Consider the following 19,600-nt stretch of genomic DNA (forward strand, 5'->3'; position numbering starts at 1 on the left):
ATCAATTATATATATATATATATTTTGTAAAAGTTAAAATGTAATATTAGTTATATTTATATCTATTTATTATATATAAATAATACGATGATTCAAATAATATTAAATTTATTATAAATTTTGTTTATAAATTTTATGTTATAAATATTTTATGAAGTTTTATTGAAAATGATTAAATCAAACATATTTTTAAAATTAAAAATAAAAAATAATAAAAAATAAAAACAGAAATCAAACCACCCTTCTTAACATTTGAATTAAAATCAAAGAGATCTAACGGTTTAAAACGTGTTTCCATGTCCTCCACCCTGTTGTCCACGTTTCATAAATGAAATGAAACCAATGCAGTGTAGAATTTCAAAAGGCTAAAAGAAAATTTGCATTTCCCGCACAATGTTGATTCGGCTTCCGTCCCCAATCCTTCTCTAAGCCAAACACGCCGCAAGCAGCGAGAGCGAAACTCCAAAGTCCAAACATCACAATGGAGCCTTCGAAGAACAACGCCCAAGCCCAAGCCCAAGCCGAAGACGACGACACCGTCGCGCTGAAGAAGAAGAGGGCGCGCCGCGTGAGCTTCGCCGACAACGAAATCACCTCCGTCCATGTCTTCCGCCGCGACGACGACTCTTCTTCTCCCTCCGAAGCGCCCTCCGATCCCTCCGTCGTAGGGTTCTTCCGCGACCTCGCCTCCGACAGCGACGACGACGAGCCGCCGCAACTAGACGACGCCGACGCCGCCCAGGCCGGAAACTCCTTCCTCCGCCCAATCGGCTCTCCCTCCCCCGGCGGCAGCAGCACCACCGCCGATGACGTCGACGGTAAGCCCTAACAATTTCCTTTCGCTTCACTCGGTTTCGCTTGCTCACGTTTGTTGCACTTGCTTCCGGTGTATGCAGATGATGACGACGACTTTCACGGTCCGGTGTCGGCTTGTTTCATCAGACCGGACCGGTTGTCGGACTCCGGCGTCTCCGACGACGTCACGATGGACTCCACGGCGTTCTCGCTGCATTACCGGAGTTTCGCTCGGTCGGATTCCGGCGACATCAAGACGCGCCAATTCGGCGGCTTCACGACGCCGAGCACTCAGGGAAGTTACATGGAGCTCACGGAGGCGAAGAGGCCGCTAGAGGTGGCGCTGGATCCGGAGATAAGCGCTGGCAGAGACTCGAACGACATGAGCATCGAGGGAGAGCACCAAAGTAGTTGCGAATACGACGAATGCTCTCCCGCGTTTGATGCAATTTTGGCAGAAGGAGCGCCTAAAGACTCGACACAACGCAACATGGAAGGTTTGGTTGCCTCTCCACATGCTCAACTTAACCAAATACAACACTCTGAGTCTTCAACGAAGGTGAGAAATAATATCTTCTTCTTAAGGTTTGATTAGATAAACTTGTTTAGAACCATTTCTCAGAGAAAAATAAATTGGAAAAAAAATGAAATAACCTTGGGCATAAGTTAAAACTAGCATATACATAAAACTAATTTTGTAATTTTTTTTAGAGAAGTTATACAAGAGGACTTTTACAAATTAGCCAATGCATAACGTAATTTGTAATTCTTTAGAGAAGCTTTACGAGAGAGCCTCTACAAAATAACCAATGCATAAGCTAATTTTAGCTTATGAAAAATCGTATTTTCTTTTTCCTTTCTACTCCTAACAGGGCTTCAGGAGAAATTTATCCAAACACACTCTTATTTTAGGAGCCTTCTTGCAATTTACATTTGTTTGTTTCTTTGGTTCTTCCGGTCGTTTTTTAGGAGGTATAACTTTTGTTTGCATATTGTATGATTTTGATTTGATTGATGGTTTTAAGTTGAAGGTGAGTATGGTTTATTAACGATATACTTTTGTGGCTATCCTTATATCTCCTATTGATGCTGTTAAGGTTGTGTGTAGGTTTAAGTCATGTTATTTTGTTTTGCAGGAAATTGAAGAGTTTACTAAAGATGAAGATGCAACTGTGTCAATTTGTAGACAACTGGACTTTGAGAAAGATAATAGAGGAACACCACTAGAGAGAGTACAGGTGTCTGACTCCAATCATAAGTCTGATCAAGTAAACCGAAATCCAATACATGGGTTTACGCCATTGTCATTGTCTGGAAGAAAACAATTGAGTTCTCCTCATTCATCCAGGCATGCTGGAAATGTAACTCCAGCCTTGGAGCCAACTGATTTGTTTGGTTTGGCAGTCCATGTTGCACATGGTGCAACTTCATCTTCTGTACATAGGAGAAGCATTTCGAAGATGAAAACTCTTGAGACTAGCCCTATCATGTCGAGTGTCAAAGATGGAATGGACATATTGAAAGCTAGATTATCAAAATACTCTCCTGGATTTTCTCTGTCAAATAAAAGAGATCGTGAATACAAGCAAGATGAAAGTCACCGAACTCCTATAAAGGAAAAACTGTTTAGTTTAACACCAGAGAGCAACATGTGTAAACATTTGGTTGATAGTAATGATTGTGGAATTCAGTCTTTTAAGAATATTTGCAAGTCAAGTCAAAATGAGGAGACTGTGAACACCAAAATGGACGAGGAAAACTTAAATTTGATTTTAGATAATGTTTCTTATAATGATGAAAATTCTAAAGCTGTGGAAATGCCAGCTTCACCCTCACAAATAACTCATTTAACGAAGGTGGTAGATGTGGAACTGGAAGATATCACGGCTGAGGAAGGGAAAGATGAAATTCTGGTTCCTAACCTTTGTATCCAAGAGGTAACAACTCCGTTGCATTCCCTGCGGGACCCTCTTAGTATTCAAGACTTGTCTCCCAAGGGTAACTTAGATGGTAATGGTCTTGATAACATCTACCATTCAGTACTCCAAGTAGCTCAAAGCCCTCTTACTAAATTAGGTATTGAGATTTCTTCTGGGAAGAAAAGAAAAGGTGTTGAGTTATTAAGCAATGGAGATAATATAGATAAAATAGGGAGGATTGATAGCAGCCCAGTGGTTCGGAGAAATGGGAATGGTGACCAGTTAGTTTTGGAGCAAACAGGTTCTGTGAGAAGTGAAAGAGAGAAGCTTGGAGATCAGACATGGAATGATGGGGATCTTGTATGGCTTCTGTTTTTTTATGTTGTGTCATATATAATTTCAGTTGTTTAGATGAGCCTCTGAACTTTTCAAATACGTTGCAGATTCTTAAAAATTTCTTAGTGGAAACAAATCAGTTGCTACCTTCTTCAATTGACAAGCTAAATTTGAGATCGGTATGTTCTAATACGTGGGTGTAGGCTTTAAAAATGACAGTATTCAAATAAAATTGTGGATTTTCTTGCATACAATTTAGTTTTTATTGTTCACATAAATTTGTAGCTATTTATATAAATAATTCATTTCTCCCCTTCAATATTTAGATTGGCAGGCTGGAAGATATCTTGGTTCATCTGCAGAAAGTTAGGAAGGTGGAGATTCTTTGTTCTGAAATTCAATCTCAGGTCTGTTAGATTAGATAATCAAATTTAACACACCTTTCTGGTTATATTATATCATGAACAACTTACATTTTATGGTAATTAGAACATATTTCTTTCTCTAAAGACAATATAAGCCTGGAATCCATTTATTTAAATCACATGGTTTTGTTTCTTTGTTTCCAGAACAAAATAACTGATCATGTAAACTTTCTTAGAGAAAAGAGGTATGTTTATGCTGTTTGACTAAGTAACACTGGAATGTGAATTATGCTGTTTGATACATGTATGGTTATGAAACTGTTTTTGATATGATTGGTGATGTGAGCTTAAAGTAATCTTTGCAGGGTTGCTGAAACAAAAACATTGCTGTATAATATAGCATATGAGAAGGCAAAGTTACAACTATTGCATCTGAAGCATGACAAATTACAGGTATTCTATCTTACGTCTTACATGTTAGTATTTAGCCATGCTCACGGTTGGTGACATGAACTTCCCCTGTACACAGAAAAAGGTACAACAGGTAAGCTCTGGGCTTCAAGAGTGTGAGAAGATAAAATTAAATTTGATTCCATCTTCATCTAAAAGTGGGGCAATGGACACTCAAGCTGATGATAGTCACACTCGTACAACATTGTCTAGTTCCCAGGGAAGATGTCAGGTATAATTATGTGCGAGTGAAGTATATTTAAATTGACAGGAAGTTGGGGACTGGGGAAACATGGTTATTGGAAAAAAAATTTGCACCGGTGGGTTGTGGGTCCATCCACCAGGAATGCATGAAACAGGGTTGCCTCTTATCAGGCTCTAGATATCATTAAGAGAAGAGAATGAGAGACTTGACGAAAATTGTGCTGAAGTACATAGTGGAGCTGAATTATATAGACTAATAATAAAGTACAATACTCAACTATTATAAGTCCAAACAAAATCCAAATAAAATCAAAGTTATACATGTTCAAATAAAATTGAATTCATATAAGTCCAAATAAATTGAATATTAGCGGGTAGAGGTATCTGCGGTACAAATACTATTATACTTGTATCCTTCCTGTTAACATGCGGGTATAAAAAATATATGTATCTGATACCCTTGGATACCCGTTTACAATATTCATTTTCTACCCGTGGTTGATTTTATCTGCGGATACCTGTGGGTACGGGTTTTTTTTGCATCCCTTGTTACCCCAATACTGTGAACCTGGATGCTATTTACGTATTTTCAACAATTTCCTTATTTAGTTAGGGTTTTTAGTCTAATATTGATTCATCAAGGAGTTGTACTTCGTACATTGTCTTATGGATCCATCACATGACAACACATCATATGATTTTACATGGATCATATCATTATATAAGAGAATATTATTTAAAATCTTTATTCTTTCTCTTCCTTCTTTCATATCTAACTGCCTGAAACCAACTATATTTTGACTAAAGGCCAAACAAGTTTGACCTTAACAAAAGTAGGCGACCCTTGTCCTGAAGAAAAACAAATGATTGTGTTAGACTCAAGAATTTGAACAAAAACCAGAAGATTTAATTGACAGGATTCTGGAATTAATTTAAAACTTCTAGTACAGAACAAGTACATAGGCATAAGCCCTAACAAAGAATTTCCTTCAAACAAACTTCAGCCATTTGAAACAATGAATCAGAGATCTGTTACATCCTATTTAAGAAATACGCATTATAATTATTGATATCACCAATTTATTCTAAAGATCTTCCAAGTGATTAATTGTAGATAGCTGCGTGGAGCAGCTGATCCCATCAATATTATACAATGAAAATAATTTCTAATGCACAAATAATAGATGATCAGAATTTATAATTCCTCAAAATATAATCATTATTTATACTCAATATGGATAGTTTAAAGATACAGTTATTGTTAATCCGAGACATAATTATCAATAATAAATCAATTATATTCTGCTTAATCCTAAGTTTTGTTAGATGCATGATGTATTTTCCTTTGCATTTGTCCCTTGTTCCTGTTCAAGTGTCCATAGTTTGATGGTGCAACTTGATCATAAGAGGTTTGAATTGTCTGCCATAGCATTTCAATTGGCAATATGTTATTGTTCATTGCTAGGTTTCTTGCAACAAAGTATTGGAAAAGAAGCAGGAGCTTGAAACTTTGGATTCGAAAGCAAAATCCTTAAGTGAATTCCTATGCAGATACTGCAAGATAGGAGGGGATCAAAGCTATACCAACACCATGAAAGCTGTTTCTGGTTATTTGCAGAAGAGGATGCCTTGCAAGTATATACTCCAGAGTTTGAAGGTCTTGTGACTTTAAATATGGTTCTTGTTCACATACAAGATATGTATATCATTTTCTGAATTCTGGCAAACCTCCTCTTTGTTTCTACTTTTTCCTCCCAGTTATGGGAAATGGAAGATTTTGAGCACAAGGATGGTTGTTACAAAGTTTGTCTCAACTATTGTGGTTATATAACCCAGAGGTTAGTTAATCCTTCTTGGCTTCCTTATTTTTGTGATTGGAGCTTAAGTATATCTTTCATGGTATGACTAAATGTGGAACTTACTACTTAATTTAATGGAATGTAGGTTCACAGTAAATACTGGTCATTCTAGCATAGTAATATCAAATAACTTGAATGATGTGAATATCGGAAAGGTGATTTGGTTGACAATTTATCTGTTTTATTATAACATTCAATATTCATATTCTTTTTCTAAAATGGTGTGTCTATTCTTCAGACCTTTTCAAACTTGGATGCTTTTTCTGCATTCTTGTTTGTCTTAAATCCTCTTATCTCAAAGAAATGCACTGGTTCACGCAGTATGGCACATGAAACACAGGTGGATTACTTTAACTCTTATGATAATGATAATTTTCTTGTAGCAAGTTGGTTTATATTTTTTATTTCATATTTTCTATCCTTTTTTAGGGGTTACTATAGTTGAAAAAAGAAAAATTGTATATTGATTGTGTATTTTGTACATTCTCTAATATCCCTATTTATAGAGTAAATAACAATGCTTAAATAAGAAAATAACAATAATAAAGAAATAGGGAAACAAATATCTAAAGATATTTAAAGATATTCTAGATCTTCTAAGTATCTATAATATTTACAGCACTCCCTCTCAAGTCGATAAATAAATGTCGATCATTCCCAACTAGCCAATATGATCTTGGAATCTAGCACTTGGAAATCCTGTTGTGAAGACATCTGTTACTTGAACTCTTGTAGCTATGAGTTATAACTATAAGGGAACCATCCAACTTCTCTTTGATGAAATATTTATCAATCTCTGTATTTCCTTTTGTCATGTTGAACTTGGTTATGAGTGGTGTTGATATACGAATTGTTATCACAAAACAACATTCGACCTCGTATTTAACTTTAAGGTCATCAAAAATAACTTTCATCCATAATCCTTCACATATATGCCATGTGCCATAACTCAAAACTCAACTTCTGAACTAGATATAGCAACTACATTAGTACATTTGTTTCTTGCTTCTACATGTTACTAGATTTCCACCAAGAAACATACAATAACCGAAAATGGATCTTCTACTTGTGATGGACCTTGCATAGTCAACATTAGTGTATATCTCCATGAACAATAAGCCTTTTCTTTTCTTTTAAATATGTTAGAATAGCTTATTAGGGAAGCTTTTGTATTTAATATTATCTTCTTTTGTATGTCTGGTCAGCAGTCCTAGGCTCTCAGCAGTCCTAGGCTCTTAGCCTTTTTCAGCCTATGTTGTATGTTTTTATATACTCAATCAAGTAATGAAGAAAGTGTGAGAAACACTTTTCCAAAACCATCTTAACATTCAAGTTGGTATCAGAGCGGGTCCGATTCCGCTCTGTCGCTCTCCGTCGTTCGCCACCTCTGGTCACCGTTCGTCGTCGCTGGCCACTGTTCGTCGCCGGCCGTCGGCGACCAAATTCTTTGATGAACGTAGGGTTTGGTGCGCCTCGTTGAGCACGACCCAACCTTGTTGGTTTTGAGCGCATCGAAGTCTCCATGCGCTCCCACGCGCCGCTCCAAGTGTCTGGTCCGTCAAGCGCGTGTGTCTCGCGCTGCCTTCTGGTCGCTGGAAGCAGTGATTTAAAACCCGGATCAAACTCGCCAGTCGGACCGGTTGGACCGGGAACCGGTGGTCCAACTGGTCCGAATCTTAAGTTGGATCGGTTATGCAGTCGACCCGTTTCAAACCAGATTGAACTGGTCAATTTTCCAGTTCAACCGGTGAACCGGTAGGTCAAACTGGTTCAACCACTTTTTTTTCTTATTTTTTTAAGGGACCATAAACTACAAAAATAATAATGAAAATTGAATCTCTTAATGGAAGAGCAAAGAGTCTTATTAAATATAACAATGACTACTTGTTCTAATGTATTTGTTTGTAATATATACAACTTAAATAACTTTTATAGTATATTATTAATTTTAAATTATATATTTAATAATATAATATCTATGTAGATATTACATATATTATTTTGTGATATCAATTGCAAGCATATTATATATGTACATATTATTTATATTTTTAATTTATATTAATATATAGTTTAACATGTAATTTTTTTATGTATTTTTTTATAAAATAAAAATAAAAATAATTTTAAATAAGATAGAAAAATTGAAATTTAAAATAAGATATGAATTTATTAAAATTTATAAGTATAAAATATATTTAATATGAATATTTTTTTTAATAAAAATAAATAAAAATCGAGTCATGTAGTTTAACTAGTGACCCACCGGTTCAATCTTTTGACCTACTGACCCAGTACCTTAACTGGTTCGATGATTGGTCCGGTTTTTAAAACTATGGCTGGAAGTCCGCCACGCTGCCACCGTTGTGCTCGTTTGAGCTTTCTGGGTTTGTTTCAGACCTCAATTTATTGTTCTAGTTGGTCGTTTGGGTCGCGGTCACTGTTCATCTTCTTCCATTCATCTTTATTTCCAATTTTCTTCTTCTACCATGGCTTCTTTAGGTCCTGCTCTTGCTATTGCCGGTACACCTACCATTACTACAGAAAAGTTAAATGGGAAGAACTATCTCTCATGGGCTGCATTTGTGGAACTTTGGTTCCTTGGTCAAGGACACCATGACCACCTAGTAAAGGAAGACATTGAGGGGTTAATAGAGAATAAAGCTCAGTGGAAGAAAGTTGATTTTCAGTTATGTGCTATTTTGTGGTAATCTGTGGAACCCAATATACTGGGAACACTTAGAGCCTTTAAAACTTGTTGCTCTTTTTGGAAGAAGGCTCAAAGTATCTATGCTAATGACATTCAAAGGCTATATGATGCTGCACAAAAATTAGCCTCTTTGAGACAAACTAGTCATGATATGGTTTCTCATGTGGCTGAAGCTCAAGCTGCTGTGGAAGAACTAAAATTATTTTTTGATGATGAGTTATTGGAAGGAATGAAGAAAAAACTTGATAGGCTATATATGGTGATGATTTTACGAACATTGCATTCAGACTTTAATCATGTTCGTAAAATCATCTCCTGACCGGTCATGAAATTCCTTCAATGGACAACTTAGTTACTAGACTACTTTGAGTTCCAACTGAAGCCAAGAGTGAAAATTCTACCGCCATTGTTGAAGCTTCTGCTATGGTCTCTTCCCGGGGAAGAGGTGGTCGTGGAAACCGAGGAAGAGGGGGTAGAAGTAGTCGTCCTCAATGTTCTTACTACAAAAGGATGGGTCATACTCAAGAGAATTGTTACTCTCTCCATGGTTTTTCAGAAAAGATAGCAAATCTGTCAAAATCTGATCAATCAGAAAAGTTTGATAGGAAGATTCCTGAAAATGATTATCAAGAATATCTTCAATGGAAAGCTATGAGTCAAGCTTAATCTTCCTTTACCCCTACTATTTCTACAACCTGTATTTCTCAATTAACTGCAAGTCAAAGTCCATGGATCATTGATTCAGGTGCCTCTGATCACATAGCTGGTAATGATTCTCTATTCTTGTCCATGTCCTCTCTTAAATCACCCCATCTTATCACCTTAGCAGATGGATCCAAAATTGCTCCCAAAGGAATTGGTCAAGTTTCACTTTCTCCCATGTTAAATTTAAAATCTGTTTTATTTGTCCCTAACTGTCCTTTCAATTTAATCTCTTTGAGTCAATTAACTAAATCCTTAAACTGTTTAGTAACTTTTAATGCTGAATCTTGTGTCATTCAAGAACGTGGTACGGGCAGGATGATTGGCGTAGGACATGAATTTGGTGGTCTTTACTATTTTGGAATGCAACCATCTGCATCTTGTGTTGTTGTTTTGCCACCCAAGCTTTTGCATGATCGTTTGGGTCATCCAAGTTTGTCCAAGTTGAAACTCTTAGTTCCTAGTCTCAAAACATTGGAAGAGTTAGGTTGTGAGTCATGTCAACTAGGCAAACATGTTAGATCATCCTTTCCCAAACAAATTGAAAAAAGATGTAACTCAGTTTTTACCACCATTCACTCTGACATTTGGGGTCTAGGCCATGTAACATCTTTTGGTTTCAGATATTTTGTAACCTTTATTGATGAATTTTCTCGATGTACTTGGGTGTAGTTAATGAAAGATCGTTCTGAACTTTTGTCTATATTTGTTTCTTTCTTTAATGAAATTCAGAAACAATTTGGAAAAACAATCAAAATTTTTAAAAGTGATAATGCCAAAGAATATTTCTCCTTTGAATTATCTTCCTTTTTATCCTCACAAGGTGTTTTACATCAGTCTACATGTCCACACACACCCCAACAAAATGGAATAGCAGAAAGGAAAAATAGACACCTTGTAGAGACTGCACGCACCCTGATGCTCAATGCAAATGTTCCTGTACATCATTGGGGTGATGCAATTCTTATAGCCTGTTTTTTAATAAATAGAATGCCATCTTCTTCTCTTGAGAATAAAATTCCTTACTCGATTATCTTTCCAAAGGAACCCTTGTTTCATGTCTCACCTAGAGTCTTTGGGTGTACATGTTTTGTCCATGATGTCTCTCCTGGTTTAGATAAGCTATCGGCTAGGGCTATCAAATGTGTTTTTCTAGGCTATTCTCGTCTCCAGAAAGGGTACAAGTGTTACTCTCCAAAGACCAAAAAATTTTACATGTCTGCGGATGTTACCTTTTTTGAACAAACTCCCTTTTTCCTATCCTCTACAAATGATTCTGTGACAATCCAACAGGTTCTACCTGTCTGTCTCTTCCCATCTGTCCATACCACTTCAACCTTTAGCCCCTAATCAAGAGGTCACTCAACCCACCTTGTCCACAAATAGACCCATTTCCGATACTTCATCTCTTCTTCTCACTTATTAGCGTCGAACTCGACAAATTGATTTGACAATACTTGAAGAACCACCAACTTCATCTCCTTCACCATCAAGTCCCCCTACTACGGGTCCTAATGATGAGAGTTCAGGCTGGCCAATTGCCCTTCGCAAAGGTATTCGTTCGACTCGGAACCCTCATGCTATCTATAATTTTTTGAGTTATCATCGATTATCTCCTTTATATTGTTCTTTTATCTTCGCTATATCTCCTTTAACCATTCCTAAAAAATGTCCATGAGGCACTTGATCATCCTGGATGGCGACAAGCTATGATTGCTGAAATGCAAGCTCTTGAACATAGTGACACCTGGGAGTTAGTACCACTTCCTCTTGGTAAACAACCAGTTGGTTGTAGATGGGTCTACGCCATTAAAGTTGGGCCTGATGGTACAGTTGATCGACTCAAAGCCCGATTGGTGGCCAAGGGATATACTCAAATTTATGGCCTAGATTATGGTGATACCTTTTCTCCTATGGCCAAAATCCCTACAGTTCGTCTCTTCCTTGCTATGGCAGCTATTCGGCATTGGCCTCTCCAGTCCACCAATTAGATATTAAAAATGCGTTTCTTCATAGGGAGTTGGAGGAGGAAATTTACATGGAGCAACCTCTTGGGTTTGTTGCTCAGGGGGAGTTTGGTTTAGTTTGCAAATTGCGAAGATCCCTTTATGGTCTCAAACAATCTCCTCGAGCTTGGTTCGGAAAATTTAGTCATGTGGTGCAGAATTTTGGGTTGAAAAGGAGTGAAGCAGATCATTCAGTGTTCTATTGTCACACTTCACCTGGGAGATGTGTTTATTTGATTGTTTATGTTCCAGACCAAAGACCTTGGGCATCTGAGATATTTTTTGGGTATTGAGGTTGCCCAATCAAAGGAAGGCATTGTGATTTCACAAAGAAAATATGCTATTGATATCTTGAAGGAAACTGACATGTTGGATTGCAAGCCCATTGATAGTCCTATGGATCCTAACCAAAAGTTGATGGTTGATCAAGGTGAACTGTTCACAGACCTAGAGAGATATAGAAGATTGGTTGGGAAGCTTATTTATCTCACAATCACAAGACCTGATCTTTGTTTTGCAGTAGGGATTGTTAGTCAATTCATGCAGGCCCCTCATATTAATCATTGGAATGTTGTTTTACGTATCCTTAGATATATCAAAAAGGCACCAGGACAAGGATTGTTGTATGAGGACAAAGGAGACAGCCAAATTTCTGGCTATTGTGATGCTGATTGGGCTGGTTGTCCTATAGACCGACGTTCCACTACTGGCTACTGTGTGTTCCTAGGTGGAAATCTCATATCTTGGAAGAGTAAGAAGCAAAATGTTGTTGCTCGATCCAGTGATGAGGCTGAATATCGTGCTATGGCCTTAATTACTTGTGAACTTATGTGGATTAAGCAACTTCTTCAAGAGTTAAAGTTTTGTGAAGGTCATCCAATGAAGTTGTATTGTGATAATCAAGTTGCACTCCACATTGCCTCCAATCCAGTATTTCATGAGAGAACTAAACATATAGAAGTTGATTGTCATTTTGTTAGAGAGAAGCTGTTGTCTAAGGAAATTGTTACCAAATTTGTCACATCCAATGAACAACTTGCATATGTTATGACTAAATCATTGAGGGGGCCTCGCATTCAGTTCTTATGTTCCAAGCTTGGTGCATACAATCTGTATGCTTCAGCTTGAGGGGGAGTGTTAGAATAGCTTATTAGGGAAGCCTTTGTATTTAATATTATCTTCTTTTGTATGTCTGATCAGCAGTCCTAGGCTCTCAGCAGTCTTAGGCTCTTAGCCTTTTTCAGCCTATGTTGTATGTTTTTATATACTCAAGTAATGAAGAAAGTGTGAGAAACACTTTACCAAAACCATCTTAACATCCAAGTAAATAATAATCCCTTACTTGGACTTGCATTTAGATATTGGAGAATCCTCTTAACTGCTTGAAGGTGTATCTCATGGGAGTCATGCAAAAATTGGCTAACCACACTAACCCCATATGCAAGGTTAGGCCTAGTATGTGATAGATATAACAACTTCCCTACCAATCTTTGGTATTGAGACTTCTCTATAGGTGGACTTTCTTCACTTCCTATCTTGTGATTTTGCTCAATGGGCACTCTTGTTGTCTTGCACTCCAATTTTCACGTTTCTTTCAAAAAATCAAGAATGTATTTCCTTTGAGAAATAAATATCCCTTTTTTGGAGTATGCAACCTTTATTCCTAGGAAATACTTAAGTTTTCCCAATTCCTTCATTTCAAAATGAGTTGCCAGTTTTTTGTATCTCTTGAAACAATCATATGGTGAGTTTGGCATTGGGAGAATGTTTTATGAATAAAGTATGATCACCTTGACTCTATTTGTATCCCAAGGACTTCATGGCTTAAGTAATTCTTCCAAATCATGCTCGAGGAGATTGTTTGAGATCATACAATGCCTTTTTCAACCTACACACTTTGTTTCCATTGTGAGATTCAAATCTTGGGGGAACCTCCATGTATACTTCCTCCTCCAGGTTTCCATGCAGAAAGACATTCTTAACATCAAATTGTTGCAAATACCAACCAAAGTGGGTGGCTAGAGAGAGAATGATTCTTAGTATATTCTTTTTTGTTGTAGGGGCAAATGCCTCCTCATAATTAATGCCATAGCTTTGTCTGAACCCTTTGGCCATCAATCTTGCCTTGTACCAATCTAATGTCCCATCAGATTTACACTTCATTGTGTATATTGATCTGCACCCTACAAATTTCTTGTCTTTGGGTTTGTCAACAATCTTCCAACAGGTTCTGAATCAAACAGATACAGAAGAGTCTAAACCCATTACTTCTCCTGTGACCAGTGGCTGCGAATTGTCAAAAACAGGCTCTGAGGCATTTCTTGATGCTACTCTCTATAGGCCAGTGGTGGATTCTTTGCAATATGCAACTCACTAGACTAGAAATAAGTTTTCAGTAAACAAGGTCTGGAAATTCATGTCTTGACCCTGCTATTGATCAATGTGTGGATGTCCTTACTAAAGCTGTTTCTCCATCAAGGTTGTGTTCTCAGTTCCAAGCTCAAAGTAGTTGCACTAGTTAGAATAGTTAGGTCGAGGTAGAGATCGGAGAAGGTAGAAGAATAGGCATTTTGTTTGTAAATCAATTTATCATTAGCTATGTCATAGATAAGAAAAATCCATGAAAGAAGAATTCTCTCCGTAGGTTCTTTGTTTGCAATACAAGATTACCAAAGCATTCTTTTAGTTTTTCCATCTTTATCAAAACCGTGGGCCAGCATAACAAGATTACCAAAACATTATTTTATTTAGTTTTTCCATATTTATCAAAACCAATCAGCTCAACCGTGAATTGGTCGTATCATATGTCCTGTTTGAAGAGACTATAAAACTATACCTGACTTGAACCTGCACCAAACTGGTTACAACCTGGCAGTTCAATGGGTTTCACCAGTTCGCTATAAATATCGGAAATAAGTTACAGAGTATGCTTCGTTGTAAATATCGGAACTGAGTTACAGAATATGCACCAAACCAAACTGGCTACAAACTGGAAGTTCAATGGGCTTCACTATTTCGTTATAAACATTGGAACTGAGTAACAGAGTATCATGTTTGAATAACGATATGCTTTTATAGGAAGAGTAGAACTCTTCATGTTGAAAAGCAACCGATGTAGGCCTAACAGTTTATTGTTGTAGAAAAGACAACTAAACATTTATCTGCTTTTTTAAGAAGGAAAAATCACTCGAATCTGAAATGCATTGAACTGAGTTAAGACTGCTTTTTAAAATCCTCCTAGGTTTCAAGCATTAAAAAATAGCAAAATTAAAAAATGCTATTCTCCACTATTCTGTTTTAGCTGCTGACTTGCTATTCTATGCAGTTGACAAGTTCACTGCTAAGTAATTTGCTAGATGTCGTTGAGGAGGTTCAATCAGCTCGGATAGAGATTAGAAATTTGGTCGAAGCAAAGTTCTATTCTCATTCAGGTAAACAAAAGTCTTCTTCACTCTTTGAAATATTACTTTTAAATTCTATTCACTTTAATTCATACTGTTTTTGCAGTTCAGCGGCTTGATTTGCAGCTTTCTTTCATTGATTTCTATAGTGGGAGGAAGGTGAAAGCGACCTTTGATATAACATGCTTAAAATGGTAAACTTTTGCATTCTTTTTAATTTCAGTTTCATTTTAAATTATGTGTCCTGCTCAGTTGATCCTTTCTTGTTGGGTTTCCATATGCAATCTCCATTCAGATTTTGTATTAATATCTTATTATATACATCTGCAAATTAAACCTTATTTTTTATTTATTTATTTATTGTTATTAGGTTAAATATGTCTAAATTCCTTCAAATACAGTAGTTTTTGTATATAATCCTGGTATTTTTTTTTTAATTTCTGCAATGTTGGTCGTTAATTGTTTTGGTCTCTGCTATAAATATGACATGAGCATCAATGTTTTTTGTTCATGCAAATATAACAATTTTGTCTATGTCCCTGCATAATTTAATAATTTTGTTTTGGCTTAATAGCATTTTTGACCCTCTAGTATTGTAATTGTGCACTTTTGTTTTCTTAGGTTTTAATTTTGTAATTTTAGTATTTCAATTATTATAATTGTACGATTTTGATCTTTTTAATTTTAATTGAGTAATTTTAGTCTCTTAAATATAGAAATTGTGTGATTTTAGTCCATTTTATTAAAAATCTAACAATTTTAAAATTATATATATATATATATATATATATATATAATGTTCAAAATTATATAATTGTTTCATTTAATTTACATATATTATAATTTTAATTCATGTATCAAATGATATATATATATATAAATATTATTAGTATCATGATATTATTTATAAATTAATATCAATAATATTATTTGTATATTATAAATAAATTAATAATTTTATAAATATAAATTAGTATATACAAATACAAATACTTCTACAAACATATAATTATATTAGATAAGATAAATATATTAGAAGAAAGTTATGTCACTCGATAATGTAACATCAAAATTTCTTATATTTTTAATGAGACTAAAATCACATTAGTGTGACATTTAAAGGATTAAAATTATTCAATTAAAAATTTAAGATCTAAAATGGTATAAGTATGATACTTGAGAGACCCAAAGTGCTCAATTAAAATTAGTGAGACAAACATTGTACAATTGTGGTACTTGAAGGACTAAAATCACATTTAAACCTAATTTTTTTAGTTCCCACATTTTACAGCAATTAAAAATGTTTAAATATATTTTTAATCTCTAAAATTTGAAAAAAAGTTGTTTCAATACCTTTGTTCAAGCGTCGTTGTTAGTAAATTTTTCAACAAAAATTCACCAATTACTCAATTTTCATAGTTAGTGATTGTATTGGTAATCCCGAGGGATTGAAGTTTCTTTCTTCGACTTATAGGACAAAAAATGATAAAATTTAATTGAGGGTCGAGATATAAATTTATTTCAAATTTATTTAACAAAGAAAAGTAATTATATTTTTAAGGACGTAAAATATTATTTGTATTATTTTGTAACAAATTTAAAATTTATTGTTATCTGGTTTTAATGTGATTTGCTTCAACTTTGATGAGCATTGATCTGATTTTAATATTAGTTGTACATTTTAGTTTTATGTCCTAATGTTATCCTTGCGTGGGATGAACTTGATTTTTGGTATTTGCTGATTGATTTGAAAAATGGTGTGTGAGCAGTGGAGTGTATCCTGCTGAGGTCCTTCCATCTATAATATGTGATCCTTCGGGTGCGGAACAAAAGTCTCTGCCTTCAGCGCTTGCGGATGAGATAAGAAGTGCAGCAGAGAGTGTGAGAGCTGGCTATTCAAGAATTATCAGGCTTTGTAGACGTATTTCCCAGGCAGTTCAGGCTACCACTAAAACTACATGATTGGTAATTTTCTAATTACTAATATGGCTTGATTGTTCATGATATTAGTCCGTTTTCTATTTTTTTTACTTCTCATGCAGCATGCAGCATGCAGCATGCAGCATGCAGAAAATCCATGTTATTATCCACTGGATAATGCTACAATTAGTTGAGGCACTTGTGTTTGGATTCAAATCGTTTAATAGTCTGAAATTTTTATTTTTTAAATTATCATTTACTATTATTATTATTTTTATATATTTTGCTAATTATCTTTATTTATAAAATGAATAATTATGGAAAAAACTGAGATCCAAATAACTATCTTATTTTTTTGAATTTTTATTTGTAAAATAAAATAAATTGTAACTCTCTAGTTTTTTGTAAAATAAAAAAAAGAAAGAAATAATTGTGCCAGAAAATAAATTTGTTATAGAAAGAAAATATAGATATAATAAAACATGTTCAAACCATAATTAGTTAGGTTTGAAAAAATAATTATACTGATAATGTGTTAATTTTGTTTTCTTCATAGTAAAACTTTTAAAAATATTTACCAAATAAAACGTGTTAAATTGAAGATAAAGTTTTCTTATTTGAGATGTTGACATTTATGAGATAAGGATTATGATAGTTATCTAATTATAGCGAAAAACTAGAAGATACATTTGTGTAATTCAATTTTGATAGACTCTTGTAAATATCTACTAATCTTGATATATAATTTCACATTCTACACTTCACATATTAATATAGACATATAAAACAGAAAAGATGGAAAAATTTTGAAAATAGATTTTATTGAATAAATACTGATCACAAATTCTCTTAATAGATGTAGTACATAATAACTTGTAACTAAAATAAAGTGATTACATAAGTAAATTAACTATGAAGTTGTAAACATAAAAAAAATAAACAAAGTGGAAATCCTAAACTAATACTTTGATGTTGCATCTTATTAGAGTTTAACCTATCATCATGGCATAAGGCTTAAGTCTCATCTCTAGCATCATTAAAATTATTCTCATCTACAAAATATACATATGAATGCAAGCAAATAAAGGAGAGTAAGAAATGTGTCACTTTAACTACTAGTGTAAGATAGAGCCGGATACAAACTTCAGTATGCTAGATCATAATGATTATAATATAAGACGCAATTTAACAAACATCAACAAGATTATAATGTTTATGATTCACATATATGCAATGGGTACAAACTTCAGTATGCTAGATGCATGTGACATCAGTAAAACATTTTAACACTGCTCAAAGGCTCACTACTCGAAAGCTACAACCTAAAGGCCAATTGTCTGAGATATTTTGTACAATTGTTTGAAACCCTAAACCCTTGCATACAAAACTCTGCACAATTCTCATCATATCATCATCACAAGTACGCATCACATAGCTTTTTCAGAAACTCAAGTCATTTACATACCATATTATCATTGTTTCATTATTGTATCACACATTATCATCATCTCACACTCATCATTCATTAACGTCTCAAACGTTGTACACAACATTTTTAAATCAAACATCAACATTTCATATCACATAAAGTTCTCATGACATGAATAAATATTTTATATCATGCACATCACATAGAAACATTTCATATCTCATATAGGCACAAAAATTGAAACACAAGGTTTTACAAACATAATTTCATACCTTTATCATAACACACTCATAACTTATTCACAAATATTCCCTCTCATACTTTATCTTTCTTAACTATTGATATAAACATATGAAATCATTTTTAAGATTAAGCATTTAAAGGATAAAACAATTTATCATCGCAACTCATTAACTATCTTTTCTTACCTTAAGCTTTTACGACATTGTGGGGTTTAAACACGATACTTGGAATTGTACTTATAATATCAAGTTGATTTAAATCTTATTGGAAATATGAGATGATTATCTACAATTTCTATGTTGATCTCAAGAATTGTTCTTATCATACACTATTTTTAAAAATTACAAAATCGTAACATTTTTCAACTTAAATATGATAACTTGACATTCGCTCACTAATTTGATCATATCTTGAGTTATAAACCTTCTTTTTGGGTGATTCTAATGACATTGGAAATCTAACCTCAATGATAAAACTATTTTGAAGATTACAAAACCTATTTCGACCATTTAAGTCTCCTCGCAAGGTTTGCAATGTATGGAGGTTACATTTCACAAACAAAACATGAGATTCATATTCTAATTCACATAACTCAATCATTTCTTAATATTTTATGTGATTCTTGAGTCTAAACTGTAGTATCAAATGTCTACTTTCCAACCCAACAAATAGAACTCAATTTGGTTAATCACATATAAAGAAATCATGTAATTGTCGATGTATGTTCTTACAAGAATTTTTAGATAACAAAGTATATAACTCACACCCAACTCAATTCTTCCTATCCAATTGATTAAAAATAAATTAATGCCTAAACTACACATATATATCATCAATTAATCAAATGCATTAATCAATTTCACAAAAATCTCTCGATTTCATCAATCTTCATTTTACTTTTAAATTAAGGGTTTTCAACAAGAACTACAAGCACTCAGATTCACACATACTTCAATTCACACAAAATTGATTATTGATATATCTAAATCATTACAAATAAAACACATACGAAGAACATGGATTACATAACAAAATTGAGATTTCTTCCTCACCTCATACAAGAACAGAAAAGAAATTGAGGTCAATCTCACTATCAACATATAATCTACACCCTAGAGTGAGATCATTCATTCTCTTCTTACCTCAATAGATGTTTGGTGATGAACGCGGATCTTTGTGATGTATTCCTTGCATTCTCCTCTTAGAGCTCTTGCATATTACATACATATGTTTATTTTGTCATTATTCATATTATTCTATC

The 19,600-nt window shown here is 34.4% G+C and overlaps 1 protein-coding gene across 3 annotated transcripts; it reads left to right on the plus strand.

The window, feature by feature from the left end:
- Nucleotides 1-323: 323 nt before the first annotated feature.
- Nucleotides 324-16,916, plus strand: LOC109811716 (uncharacterized). Of its 3 annotated transcripts, none has more exons than XR_003805298.2 (15): nt 324-818; nt 897-1,354; nt 1,932-3,074; nt 3,158-3,229; nt 3,377-3,457; nt 3,620-3,660; nt 3,781-3,868; nt 3,945-4,097; nt 5,535-5,726; nt 5,828-5,907; nt 6,014-6,083; nt 6,167-6,268; nt 14,672-14,777; nt 14,859-14,941; nt 16,517-16,583. XR_003805298.2 is itself a non-coding variant. In XM_020375528.3 (15 exons), the coding sequence occupies exons 1-15, from the start codon at nt 482-484 to the stop codon at nt 16,707-16,709; spliced, it is 3,204 nt and encodes a 1,067-aa protein (XP_020231117.1). In that variant the 5' UTR covers nt 330-481; the 3' UTR covers nt 16,710-16,916. The 3 variants fall into 3 exon arrangements, 2 of the variants coding, with proteins under 2 accessions (XP_082932982.1, XP_020231117.1); XM_020375528.3 differs by having other exon boundaries at nt 330-818; nt 14,854-14,941; nt 16,517-16,916; XM_083076856.1 differs by lacking the exon at nt 3,945-4,097 and having other exon boundaries at nt 326-818; nt 14,854-14,941; nt 16,517-16,916.
- The last annotated feature ends 2,684 nt before the right edge of the window (nt 16,917-19,600 follow it).

This window comes from Cajanus cajan, chromosome 6 (assembly GCF_000230855.2).
Source record: "Cajanus cajan strain Asha chromosome 6, NIPB_CcT2T_4, whole genome shotgun sequence".
Classification (NCBI taxonomy): domain Eukaryota; kingdom Viridiplantae; phylum Streptophyta; class Magnoliopsida; order Fabales; family Fabaceae; genus Cajanus; species Cajanus cajan.